General features: G+C 37.3%; 2 protein-coding genes across 8 annotated transcripts; both read left to right on the plus strand.

Moving 5' to 3' along the window:
- The first annotated feature begins 80 nt into the window (after positions 1-80).
- Positions 81-3,640, plus strand: LOC125209023 (putative disease resistance protein RGA3). Its single transcript, XM_089065344.1, has 2 exons — positions 81-3,440; positions 3,523-3,640. The coding sequence occupies exons 1-2, from the start codon at positions 164-166 to the stop codon at positions 3,549-3,551; spliced, it is 3,306 nt and encodes a 1,101-aa protein (XP_088921470.1). The 5' UTR covers positions 81-163; the 3' UTR covers positions 3,552-3,640.
- A 3,929-nt stretch (positions 3,641-7,569) lies between these two features.
- Positions 7,570-12,783, plus strand: LOC125200658 (putative disease resistance protein RGA1). 7 transcript variants are annotated; one of them, XM_089065349.1, is made up of 6 exons: positions 7,570-10,955; positions 11,046-11,222; positions 11,312-11,408; positions 11,514-11,965; positions 12,236-12,335; positions 12,423-12,783. In XM_089065349.1, the coding sequence occupies exon 1, from the start codon at positions 7,725-7,727 to the stop codon at positions 10,950-10,952; it is 3,228 nt and encodes a 1,075-aa protein (XP_088921475.1). In that variant the 5' UTR covers positions 7,570-7,724; the 3' UTR covers positions 10,953-10,955; positions 11,046-11,222; positions 11,312-11,408; positions 11,514-11,965; positions 12,236-12,335; positions 12,423-12,783. The 7 variants fall into 7 exon arrangements, with proteins under 7 accessions (XP_088921475.1, XP_088921478.1, XP_088921476.1 ...); XM_089065352.1 differs by having other exon boundaries at positions 12,426-12,783; XM_089065350.1 differs by having other exon boundaries at positions 11,514-11,710.
- The last annotated feature ends 889 nt before the right edge of the window (positions 12,784-13,672 follow it).

Consider the following 13,672-nt stretch of genomic DNA (forward strand, 5'->3'; position numbering starts at 1 on the left):
TGTAATTGGTAGAAATAAATTTGTACTCATAGTTGGCTCCAACAGAAAACCTTTGTACTCATCGCTTCTATTAATTCCAAAGACTGTTGGTGTTATTTAGGTGAGAGTCATATTGAAAACCTTTGTACTCATCGCTCTCTAGATCATCTCAACCTGTGAAACCATGGAAGCCGTGGCTACAGCAGGCATCGAAGTTCTTGTCCAAAAGCTGATCAACGTTTTGAATGAAGAGTTCTCTCTACTTCGAGGTCTCGATGGAGAAGCACGAAAGCTGCAGAACACTTTGGTCACAATTCAAGCCTACTTGAATGATGCTGAGAAGAAATCCATCACACAAGATGCTGTCAAGATCTGGCTGAGGGATCTTGAGGATGTAGCGTTCGAGGCTGATAATGTCTTGGATGAACTCGACTATCACCGTCTTCGCAAAAAAATCAACAAAATGAAGACACCTAAGGAGAAGGTACTATCATCCTTTGCTCACTTTCCACTACACCTTCCACTTCGTTATAAAATTGCTCATGCCATCAAACAAATCAATGCCAATTTTGAGTCTGTTAACAACAAGGCAACACAACTTGGCCTTCAAAGCATGATTGTGAATGCACCTGTTGTTGCTCCTGTTTCCCTTGAAACTGATTCGGTGAGTGTTGATCCAATCTTTATTGGAAGAGATGATGATGTGCCTAAACTAGTTCACATGCTCACCCAAACTCACCAAGAGAAAGAGGAACGGATGTTCTCCATCGTTGCTCTGGTGGGAATGGGGGGTATGGGGAAAACTACGTTGACTAAAAAAGTCTTCAATCATGAAAGGGTGAAGGCTCATTTCGGATCACTTCTTTGGGTTCATGTTTCTCAAACCTTTGATCCAATCTTTCTTTTAAAAAAAATCCTTTCAACATTGACTTCACATGGTGGTGATGAAGGACTGAGTAGAGAAGTTATCCTTAGAAAGCTTCAAGAAGCTCTCAAGGATAAAACATATCTTCTTGTTCTTGACGATGTCTGGAATGAAGATGTTAAGGAATGGAAAGGTTTTATGAACTCCATGTCAGGAGTTACTTGTACGATGGGAAATGGCATTATCATCACTACCAGAAGTAAAAATGTTGCTTCAATTGTGAGACCACTGGAATATACTTTGAGTGCCTTATCAGTTGATGATTGCTGGTCCATAATAAAAGCAAAAGCTTTTGATGGAAATGATGGAGAAGTTCCCATAGAATTTGAGACAATTGGAAAAGAGATTGCAAAAGGATGTGGGGGTTTGCCTTTAGCTGCCAATGTCGTTGGGGGTATGCTTCGCCGTAAGACCGAGGAAGAGTGGCGTTTGATCAATGAAAAAGGCCTTTCAAATGGTGAGGGTGGTGAAAATATCAAAGAGATACTGAAATTGAGCTTTGATTATCTGTCTCCACCACCACTCAAAAGGTGTTTCGCGTATTGTTCGGTTTTCTCCAAAGGCAAGGAAATCGTGAAGCAGGACCTGATTGAACTGTGGATGGGAGAAGAATTTCTTCAACTGAACAGAGAAGATGATATGGAGTCTGTGGGCAACATGTTCTTTAATGTTCTTCTACAAAACTCTTTGCTAAAAGTTGCTGAGAGAAATTATTTCGGAGATGTGGTAAGCTATGTGATGCATGATCTTGTGCATGACCTAGCATCCTCTGTTTTATCTAATAGGACACCAATTCGATACATGTATCTCAAAGAAGGATCAAGTCCTATTCCAAAAGAAGTGGCAAAGCATTTGCGTACATTAATCTTTAAAGGTGACCCTTCCCATACCAAGTTCTCAAACTTCAAAAGTCTGCGTAATCTAACACTTACCAGTTATGATTGTAAAGAGTTTCCCGATTCAATTCGGGAGTTGATACATTTGAGAAATTTGGATATTTTACGTACATCAATTGAAAACTTGCCGGGGTGGATCGGTGAACTCCATCACTTGCGAACATTAAGTGTGGGCTATAATATGACAAAACTCCCAAACACATTGACGTACTTGATTAACTTAAGATGTCTTTATGTGGATAGTGACAAGTTGCCTGCGAAGATTGGGAGATTAACTAGTCTTCGCACACTAGCAGAGTTTTCAGTGGGCAATGAGAGGGGATATCGGATTGAAGAGCTTGGAAGATTGAAGAATCTCAAGAAATGTCTAAAGATTCAACATCTTGAAAGAGTGTGTGACAAGAAAGAGGCCATGAAAGCAAATATGTTGGAGAAGCCAAACCTGCATCAATTGGTGCTCATATGGGATGAGGGTGATTTCAGTGAAAGAAATGATGAGAGTGTGTTGGAAGGTCTCAGACCTCATGCAAATCTGAAGACGTTGAGGATTGAAGGATACAAATGCAAAAGATTTCCAACATGGTTACTGGATGAGCCTCAAGGCTCTAGCTTACCACTTCATAACTTGATAGAGATAATTCTCTACAAGTGCTCAAAATGTGAGGAAATAACATTGGAACACTTGCCAAATTTAAGGTTACTCATTATAAGGGAATTAAAGAGTTTGAAATGTTTGTCAAAGAGATTTTTCAATATCCATAGCAATCTCTCACAATTGTACATTGAAGAATGTGATATGTTGGAAGCATTACCAGATGGATTGGACACCCTCAATTCTGTGGAGAGGTTAACCATAGAAAGGTGTAGAAATCTGAAGTCGATGGGGAATCCAAGCTGCAGAGAAGGAGAAAATCAAGGAATCCTCCGTCTGCTGATAATTAAAGACTGCGGAGAACTGAGGGAGTTTCCATGCCAAATGCTAGAGTTGTGGGCCCCTACAATTGAGCTTCTCAAATTGGAGGGATTAAGGAGCCTAACGAATCTACCAATGCTAATTGACTGCCTCGCCAAATCATCTCATCTCAGAGATTTAACAATCAGAGGCGTTCCTAAATTGATGTCGGCTGGTAGTGTTGAGGGTTGGGATCTAAGTAGCTTGTGGAATTTATGCATAGATGTGAGTGTGAAGTGGTCAAAAGAGAATAGTGTTGGCATTAATGAGACTGTGAATGGCATATTGGAAGGCTGTTCCAACTCACTTACCTGGTTAATATTAAGAGGGGTGGAAAATTGGGAGTGGCTGCCTCAATCAATTCAATGTCTCACTTCTCTTTCTTGGTTAGAGTTGGAGAATATAGGGATAGAAGAATTTCCGCAATGGTTTGGTAACCTCTCATCTCTAGAATCGTTAGATTTATCTGGCTGCACAAAGTTAAGGTTAGGAAATATAGGGATAGAAGAATCGCCGCAATGGTTTGAAATCTCATCTCTAGAGATGTTATATGACTGCATAAACCTCTCATCTCTAGAAACCTCTGTGGATGCATTGATGCCCCTCACTAAATTACAACGATTATCTATTCGTGGTTGCCCAGAAGTACGCATTGATTCGAAGTGGCAGCGCAACCATCCCAAAACTAGTATGATTTCCTATTGATCTATTTTGGGTAGTTTCTTTTTATCATTCAATATTTCTGATTCCATTTTTGGTGCTTGATGAAGGATGCTATCTTAATGGAGCACTGCTTTAACAAAGTATCGGCCCCAAACCAAATTCGTTAAGTGTAACAGTTTCCAGAACTTGAAATCCACAGAGAGATTGCTAGCTAAGACCGGAACGGTAAAAACACGGAGAAAAATGATCTTGTTCTTGTTTTGTGATTTTACTCTACATGAAAGTTGATTATATATGGTTGTCTCAATCAGAGTGCATTGAGAAGTAAAAAGATGGGTAAACTTTCACTTTGCAGTTTGATTTTGTAGTTTATGTGTACCGAATTTGTCTAGCTTGGTATCCATAAAAGAGAACTTCACGAACTTAGACAGCCGTTTGTATCCCAATTTTGAGATCGTTGATCTTATTCACACTCTCATTGTGGTCTTGTTTCATGTTGGAGTGTTAAGACTCATCAATTACAGTTGCTATTGTGTTATTTGCGAAGGGGAGCTGATGGTAGTTTTAGTTTGCTCCTTCAAATTGTTTGATTGTGTATTTTGTGTTCGATTCAGAATGCTTTCGTGATGGATTTAAGCTGCTTAATGATGCTATTAATACGATGTCACACAGTTTCTGTGTTTGTTGGTGATGAAACAGCTTTAAATGAAGGTCAGTCATGATCTTTTTATGGTGACAATATCCTCTTTTTTGGTGATAAATTGCTTACTCTTTTTAGTAAGTTGAGTTTAGGATATATTCTTAGGTTGAAGTCTCCTTACACTAGAGCAGAGATGAATTATCTGTAAAACATCTTAGATCTCATTCCTGCTTCTTTTTCATTAAAGAGCTTGAACTCCCTTATGTAGAATCTGCTCTGTTTCGGACATGATTTGCCAAGGAATGTATTTGGTTTTGCTATTGACTCATTGGATTGCTTGTACTTGGTTTTCTAGTTATACGTTGTTTTTGGTACTTGGTTCTATTCATGTTGTTCAACCCTTTTATCATTAAGGTGATATGATGCCTATTCTCGTTGTTTAAATTGTTGCAAATAATCTATCGTTTTACACACACGCGTGCATGTGCGTACATCTCATTGTGCAAAAACATTTTGACTTGCTGATTGTTAATTTTGGAGTGCAGCTTTCACCAAGTACCGGCCTCCAATCAAAATTTTCAAGTGCTGCTATCTATGAGTACTAGTGCTCTTCTGATATGCTCGTAATCTTGCGTATTTGGTCAATAATGTATCAATTTCCAGAACTTGGAATGATCAGCAGGGAGATTGCTAGGACCGGAAAGGTAAAAAAACTAAGAAAAGTGATCCTGTTCTTGTTTTGTCGTTTTCGCTCTTTCTGAAAGTTGATGATATATGGTTGTCAGTATCAGATTGCATTGAAAAGGAAAAAGATGAGTAAACTTTGAGTTGAGTGGTGATTTGGAGATGAAGATGGCTGCCTTGCAAACATGGTATTTGTGAGGTATGTTATTCGTTATTGTTTGGTTAATAAAGTGGACATACAAATTTTGTATTATAACTTCAAAATGTAAGGTTAATAGTATAGGAGATCATTGAATAGGGCTATGCATTGACCATACATATATTTTGATGGATTAATAATTTTTTAGCTTGTTTGTTGCTCGAACAGGCAGGGCGCCTCTGGCATGGGAGTCGACTCAAAATACATCCGTGGATACTCGTTTCGAGTGTGATTCTGGGCTTCCACAGTTTTTCAGCAACGCAGGTTTCATTGTCGTGTGCGATTTATCTTTCAAAGAAGAAGAAAGCAAGAAGTTTGATATTGCAGATTCAGTCATCAAACTTGGTGGCCATAAAAGAGAAGCATAGTTTCAACTAACTTAGATCATCCACTATCATATTTTGGGATTGTTTCATGTTAGAGGAAAACTTCTGATGTCAATTTTATAATAATAAGAAGCATTGTTTTCATTTAGACAATGTGAAGCTCCCCCAAAGAGAGGTAGATCATAACAGTCTTATTATGGATGAATGAATGATTCGTTTAACACTTTTTCACGATCAAATGAAACTAAGTGAAATGGTTGCTTTGTGTGTTTGTGGTTAGACTTTTCAACTAGAGTTGGATTGTGTTATTTTGTGAATAGTTCCATGGAAGCTGAGTGCAGTTTTAGTTTGCTTTTTCGATTTGTCTCAATCTATATTTGTTGTGAGCAATCTTTATTAAGCTTGACCTACAGACTACAGTGATCGAAAGAGTTATACCAGATTCCCAATGGTTATCTGTATTGTGGTCCATTTGTATGCAAGGTCTCTTATTGGCCAATGTTTTGCTTACTCAGCTTCGGTGGTCACTGCTTCTCGGTTATTTCTGACGATGCTTGATATTTTAGTTAGTTTACTTAGGGGGTGTTCGGTTGACAAGATTAAATCTCATGATTAAATATGTATCATGTTTGATTTATGAGATTAACCCCCTCAACTTAATTCTAGATGGATAGTCTTATGATAATTAGTCATAGTCTCCCCCTCCAACTAAAATAATCCCACAACTTAATCCTAGATGGATAGTCTCATAATTATTAGTCATGACAACCGAACGCCACCTTAGTTGTTCCGATTTTTTTTCCAGGTATGGTGAAATAAGACTCCCGTGTGGAGAGAAGAGACTGAGAGATAAAAGATGTACAAAGAAGCTGGGAGAGGCGTGGCAATGACAAGATAGATTATTTTTTTATGGACGAAGGAAGTATCAAATAAATAAATAAATAAAAGTTAGAAATCCTATCTCCGCCCCTCTCACATTAATGTAAACTATTAATTCAAAATATATAATACTTCCACCAACTCATTTCTACTCACATTTTATTACTACCTCCGTCCCTCAAAATTTGCTACACTTTGACCCGACACGGGTTTTAAGAAATGTAATGAAAAGTGAGTTGAAAAAGTTAGTGGGATGTGGGGCCTACTTTTAAAGTATTAGTTTTATACTACCTCCGTCCCTGAAAATTTGATACACATTACTATTTCGGTCCGTCCCTAAAAATTTGATACACTTCACTTTTACCATTTTTGGTAGTGGACCCCATATTCCACTAACTCATTCCTACTCACATTTTATTATAAAACTAATACTTTAAAAGTAGGACCCACATCCCACCAACTTTTTCAACTCACTTTCCATTACATTTCTTAAAACCCGTGTCGGGTCAAAGTGTAGCAAATTTTGGGGGACGGAGGTAGTAATAAAATGTGAGTAGAAATGAGTTGGTGGAATGTGGGGTCCACTACCAAAAATGGTAAAAGTGAAATGGGACAAACTTTGTGGGACGGACGGAAATGGATAAATGGGACAATCTTTGTGGGACGGAGGGAGTAAGTGTATAATTTCAATAAATAAATTTACAAAATCCACTTACTTCAGACCGAACTCAAGAAGATCCATATTCTAGTTGGGCCTAATGGATCAGAACTTACTTCTACCAATCCGACGCACAACACAAAGTTGATAGCGAAAAAAACATCCTAATAATTTGATGTACATCCCATAATAGATATTTGGTATGGATTATAAACAACAATCTATAGATTACTATATAGTGTGTCGGATATTGCTGGCCAAAAAAAATTGTTGTATAGTGTATACTGTATAGCATATTGCTGGCCGGTCTTTTTTAAGATTTTTATTTTATTTTTGTCACGTGACAACTTTTTATTCGTCCACATGTACAATTAATTGGCTAGGAATGATGGTATGATATTATTTTAAGAGGTGGTGACATCCTAACACTCTCTTTAAAATAGGTTTAATTTTTTTTATATTGATTAAAGATATCTAAGAGTAGTAGGAGTAAGTAATAGTACTATATGACATTCATCACGTGCAGGCCAAGCCCAACATTAAATAAAATGGTCCATGGTCCTAATTGGGCCTAAGGAACACAAAATAAGATTGTTTAGTTTGGGCCATGCAATCCACTTGGAATCTAAGTATCTTAAATGCATCGATTCCAACTTCAAAAAGGTGAAGGGTTGCATAATAATTCTAGCAAGCCAATAAGTGCACACATTTTTATTCAAACCAATCATGTACAGTGAATAATTGAACCAAGTGGAAGACAATAGTGGTGTGAATAAGTGATCATTTGATGAGTGAGAATCATAATGCATGAGAGAGAAGACTATTAGCATACCATCCACAACTTTACAGACATTCTTCATCTGAAAAGATAAACTTGTAACCATTTTCTCTCTCTAGAAGTCTAGATCTATTTCTGCGATACCATGGAAGCCGTTGCTACATCAGCAGTCGAAGTTGTTGTCCAAAACCTGATCAACTTTCTCAAGGAAGAGTACTTTCTGCTTCGAGGTCTCGATAAAGATGCTGAACAGCTGCAGGAGACTTTGAAGATGATTCAAGCCTACTTGAGTGATGCTGAGAAGAAATCCACCACCGACGCTGTCAAGATCTGGTTGAGGAATCTTGAAGCCGTGGCTTTGGATGCTGACAATGTCTTGGATGAACTCAACTATCATTTTCTCCGCAGAAAATTGAAGAAAATGTATGCGCCCAGTCCCAAGCCGAAGGATAAGGTACTGTCATGCTTGTCATCTTGTAGTGGTAGTCGCATTTCACGTCGCTTTAAAATGGCTCATACTATCAAAAAAATCAATGCGGATTTTGAGTCCGTGAACAAAAAGGCAACTCAACTTGGCCTTCAAAACATGCTTGTGAATGCACCCCCTGTGGCTGTTGATACTTCTGATGAGACTGATTCGTTGAGTCTTGATCCAATCTTTATTGGAAGAAATGATGATGTGACTAAACTAGTTGACATGCTCACCCAAATCCCCCAAGAGGAACGGATATTTTCCATTGTTGCTCTTGTGGGAATGGGGGGTATGGGGAAAACTACCCTGACTAAAAAAGTCTTCAATCATGAAAGGGTGAAGGCTCGATTCAGATCACTTCTTTGGGTTCATGTTTCTCTAACCTTTGATCCAATCATTCTTCTCAAAAAAATCCTTTCAACATTTCTTTCACAAGGTGGTGATGAATGTCAGAGTAAGGAAGCTCTCTTGAGAAAGCTTCAAGATGCTCTCAAGGAGAAAACATATCTTCTTGTTCTTGATGATGTATGGAATGAAGATGTTCCAAAGTGGGAAGACTTTTTGAATTCCATATCAGGAGTTACTTCCACAATGGGAAATGGTATTATCATCACTACTAGGAATCAAGAGGTTGCTTCAATTGTGCGACCACTTGAATACACTTTAAGTGGCTTATCACATGATGATTGCTGGTCCATAATCAAAGAAAAAGCTTTTGATGGAAATGAAGAAGTTCCTCCACAATTTGAGATCATTGGAAAAAAGATTGCAGAAGCATGTGGAGGTTTGCCCTTAGCTGCCAATGTAGTTGGCGGTGTGCTTCGACGATGTAAGTCCGAAGAAGAGTGGCGCTCAGTTAGTGTAAATTGTCTTTCAGATGCTGAAGGTGCTGAAAGAATAAACAAGATACTGAAATTGAGCTTTGATTATTTGGCTTCACCATCTCTCAAGAAGTGCTTTGCATACTGTTCAGTTTTTCCTAAAGGTCACTTGATTATGAAGGAGCAAGTCATTGAGCATTGGATGGCAGAAGGTTTTCTCAAACCAGATGAAAGAAATGAGATGGAAGATGTGGGAAATAAGTTTTTCAATGTCCTTCTACATAACTCTTTGATGCAAGTAGCACGGCGAGATTATTTAGGAAATGCGACTTCTTTTGTGATGCACGATCTTGTGCATGATCTTGCATCTTCCGTTTTATCTAATAACGCGGACGACTGCACCCCTGTTCGGTACATGTTTCAAAAAGAAGAATCAAGTCATATTTCAAAAGAAGTGGCCAAACATTTGCGTACGTTATTCTTGAAAAGTGGAACTTCTGGTATCATATTCTCAGACTTCCAATGTGTGCATAGTCTGACTCTTGGTAGAAATTCTGAAGAGTATCAGTTGCCCAATTCAATTAGGGAGTTGATTCATTTGAGAAATCTTGATCTTTCAACTGCAGATATTAAAGACATTCCTGATTGGATTGGTGAACTTAGTCACTTGCAAACGCTAAGAGCATCAAGTGTCAGGCCTCTACGTAAACTACCAAACACATTGAAGTACTTGGTTAACTTAAGGCATCTTTATTTCTATGGTGTAAAGTTACCTGCAGAGATTGGGAGATTAACTAGTCTGCGAACACTACCTTACTTCGAAGTGGGCGAAGAGAAGGGCTACCAAATTGAAGAACTCAGAAATTTGAATAGTCTCAAAGGAGAATTAGTAATTAGGAATCTTGAGAAGGTGCGTGACAAGGAAGAGGCTCTGAAAGCCAATATATTTCAGAAGCAACACTTATCTGAATTGCTGTTTCAATGGGGATCAGATTGTTCAGGTGAAAGAGATGATAATAGTGTGTTGGAAGGTCTCAGACCTCATGCAAATCTGAAGAAGTTGAAGATTTACAACTACAAAGGAAAAAGATTTCCAACATGGTTACAAGGTGAACCTCAAGGCTCTTGCTTACCACTTCATAACTTGATTGAGATAAGTCTCTGTTGGTGCTCAGAATGTGAGGAAATAACATTGGACCACTTGCCAAATTTAAGGTCGCTCTTTATAATGGAATTAAAGAGTTTGAAATATTTGTCAAAGAGGTTTTTCTGTAACCATCGCAATCTCTCAAAATTGCGCATTCATGAATGTGATATGTTGGAAGCATTACCAGATGGGCTGGACACCTTGAATTCTCTGGAGGTGTTGAGTATAGGTAAGTGTAAAATTCTGAAGTCGATAGGGAATCCAAGCTGCGGAGAAGGAGAAAATCGAGGAATCCTCCGTGAGCTGAGCATTATAGGCTGTGGAGAACTGATGAATTTTCCTCGTCAAATGCTAGAGTTGTGGGCCCCTACAATTGAGTTTCTTCGATTGGAGCGGTTAAGCAGCCTAACGAATCTACCAATGCTAATTGACTGCCTCGCTAAATCATCTACTCGTCTCGGAGATTTAAGAATCGGAGACGTTCCTAAATTGATGTTTGCTGGTAGTGTTGAGAGTTGGGATTTGGGTAGCTTGCAGAATTTAAATATAGATGTGAGTGAGGATGAGACTGTGAATGGCATATTGGAAGGCTGTTGCAACTCACTTAGGGAGTTAAGATTAAGAGGGGTGGGAAATTGGGAGTGGCTGCCTCAACCAATTCAGCATCTCACTTCTCTTTCTTTATTAAGGTTGGAAAATATAGGGATAGAAGAATTGCCTCAATGGATTGGAAACCTCTCAGCTCTAAGAGAATTATATCTAGTTGGCTGCACAAAGTTGAGGTGCCTGCCCTATGTGGATTCATTGAAGCACCTCACTAAATTTTGGTCGTTAGATATTAAAAATTGTCCTGAAATAAGCATTGATCCCGAGTGGCACAACCATCCCAATCTCCTGATCAGGGTTGATGGCGACCGCATTAGAATCTCATAGCAAGTAAGTATGACTTTTCATATTGTGCTGATGAAAAGATGGCTTTGTATTTGCAAAGTTGCAACTCCTCTCATCTCTTTCTTGCACAACCAGGACAATTTCAGGCCTTTTTGGATCACTACTGCAAAAAGTGTGCAAACAGAGGTAGATCATAACAGTCAAGTATTTTGGACGAATGAACGATTTGCGTGTGAACTTGTGTGCCTAAAACAGCTTTCATCAAATTTGTCAAGTGCTGCTAGGATCGGAAAGGTATATATACGAAGAAAGGTATATATACGAAGAAAAATGATCTTGTAATATATTGTTTTGTCGTTTCTCTCTTTATGAAAGTTGATAATCTGTTGTTTTCTGATCAGATTGGCGTTGAGAAGGGAAAAGATGGGTAAACTTTGAGTTGAGTGGTGATTTGGAGAAGAAGATGGTTTCCTTGCCTTGCAAACATGGCATTTTGAGGTGTGTTATTAATGTTTTTATTATTAATAATAGGAAATCATTGAACAGGGTTATGCATATATCATATATTTTGATGGATTAAACAGTTTTGAGCTTGTTTTGAAGGTCGCTTGAACGGGCTAGGCGGCTCTGGTATGGGAGTCGACTCGAAGTACCTCCGTGGATACCCGTTTCAAGCATCGCATATTTCACTGCCGTCCCACAATCTTCCCTTCAGAGAAACATGCAAGTTTAATCTTGCAGTTTGCAGATTCAGTCATCTTGTTGATTTTGATCTTGTAGTTTATCGTGTGCAAACAGAGGTAGATCATGACAGTCAAGTATTTTGGATGGATGAATGGTTTGTTTAGCATTTTTTGCATAATCAGATGAAAGTTAAGTGAAATGGATGCTGATAAAACTATTACTCCCTCCGTCAGTCACTTATTGTTATGGCTCGGATTTTAAGAAAGAGTTGAAGTGTGTAATAAATGAAGTGAGATGGTGGAGTGTGTAATAAATAAAGTGAGATGGTGGAGTGTGTAATAAATAAAGTGAGATGGTGGAGTTGGTTGAAGGTGAGTCCCTTTTGACTTTTGATTTTTGTTTTGATTTATTTTAATATAGAGAATGACATTTTTATGTAATTTTGATGAAGAATGGGGTAAAATTGTATGATCAAATATGGAAAATTCTAAAAGTGACTCTTAAACTGGGACGGACTTTTATGGCAAAAAGTGACTCTTAATCTGGGACAGAGGGAGTAGAATGTACTAGTGCTCTTCTGATATGCTTGAAAACTTGTGTGTTTGCTCTTCTCATAATACTTGCATGGTTGTCTCAATCAGACTGCCTTGAGAAAGGAAAAGATGAGTGAACTTTGAGTTGAGTGGTGATTTGGAGAAGAAGATGGTTTCCTAATTGCCTTACAAAGATGGCATTTGTGAGGTATGATATTATTGTTCAGTATTAGTACATGAGTCATTAAAGTTTACCATATATTTTGATGGATTAAACAATTTTGAGCTTGTTCAGAAGGTTGCTCGAACGGGCAGGGCGGCTCCGATACAGAAGTTTTGACTCGAAGTACCTCTTTGGATACTCGTTTCGAGCATGATTATGGTCTTCCTCGGGTTTTCAGAAACGCAGATTTCATTGTCTTCTTCGATTTATCCTTGAATAAGAAGAAGAAAGTTGTTTGATCATGTAGTTTTGCATATTCCTTCATTGTGTTGATTTTGAGTTTCTAGTTTATTGTATTGAGTTTGTCGAGCTTGATCACTGTCAAATTTTGATATTGTTGATCCCATTCACTATCAAATTTTGGGATTGTTGCATGTGGAGGAAAACTTGTGTTGTCAACTTTTCTAAGTATAATGCATGTTGTTTTCAGTTAGTCCTAGTTACCATTATTTCTTGCATTCTAACATTGTACTCTAATTTAATATCTACAAAATTATTACTGATATTATGAATTTTAAAAAATTATGGAGTATAAAATATTAATGTTTGATTTCTTTAATTTCTCCTTTTTATGAAACTTATGAAATTAATAATATTAGAAATAAAATTTAAAATATTACCATAATCAAAATAATACTCTAAATAATAGTATTAGTAAAAACTAACACAGACGATATTCGTGGACGGTGATCATGAAAAACACTTCTTCAATTCACGATTTAGAGTCTCATTTTGACTTTGTGTGGATTTTAATTGTAAAGAAAAATATGAAAATGATTAATGGAATTTGGATTTATTTTTATATACAATTAATTTTATAATGATATTGATTTAGTTAAGGGTGGGTAGGTACGGTATACCTTACCGAAACCACCATACTGTATATCTTACCGTAAATACGGTATGCGAAAAAGTTATACATTTACCTTACCAAAGTTTTTGGTATACCGAACTTCGGTATACCTTATTTTCGGTATGACGAATTTTCATTCCGATACCGTACCTCATTTTCGGTATACCGTACCGAAGTTCGGTATATCTTACTTTTGCAGTATACCTGACTTTCAACATCAATTAAAATAGGAAATTAGAGTTTTTAGAATATTATTTATATTTTATACTTTTTAAAAATAAATTAAATATAATTTTTTCATAATTATATTTATATTTCACAATAGATTTTATAATTTAAAAATATATATTATATATAATTGTGTTTATATTTTTGTGGTTTATACCTTAGTTTACGGCATATACCTTAATTTACGGTATATGCCGAATTTCGATATGCAGCGGTATACCGCGGTATTTGAAAATTCATA

Source organism: Salvia hispanica, chromosome 2, assembly GCF_029641045.1.
Source record: "Salvia hispanica isolate PSC_SH4W2 chromosome 2, Shi_PSC_v1, whole genome shotgun sequence".
NCBI lineage: Eukaryota > Viridiplantae > Streptophyta > Magnoliopsida > Lamiales > Lamiaceae > Salvia > Salvia hispanica.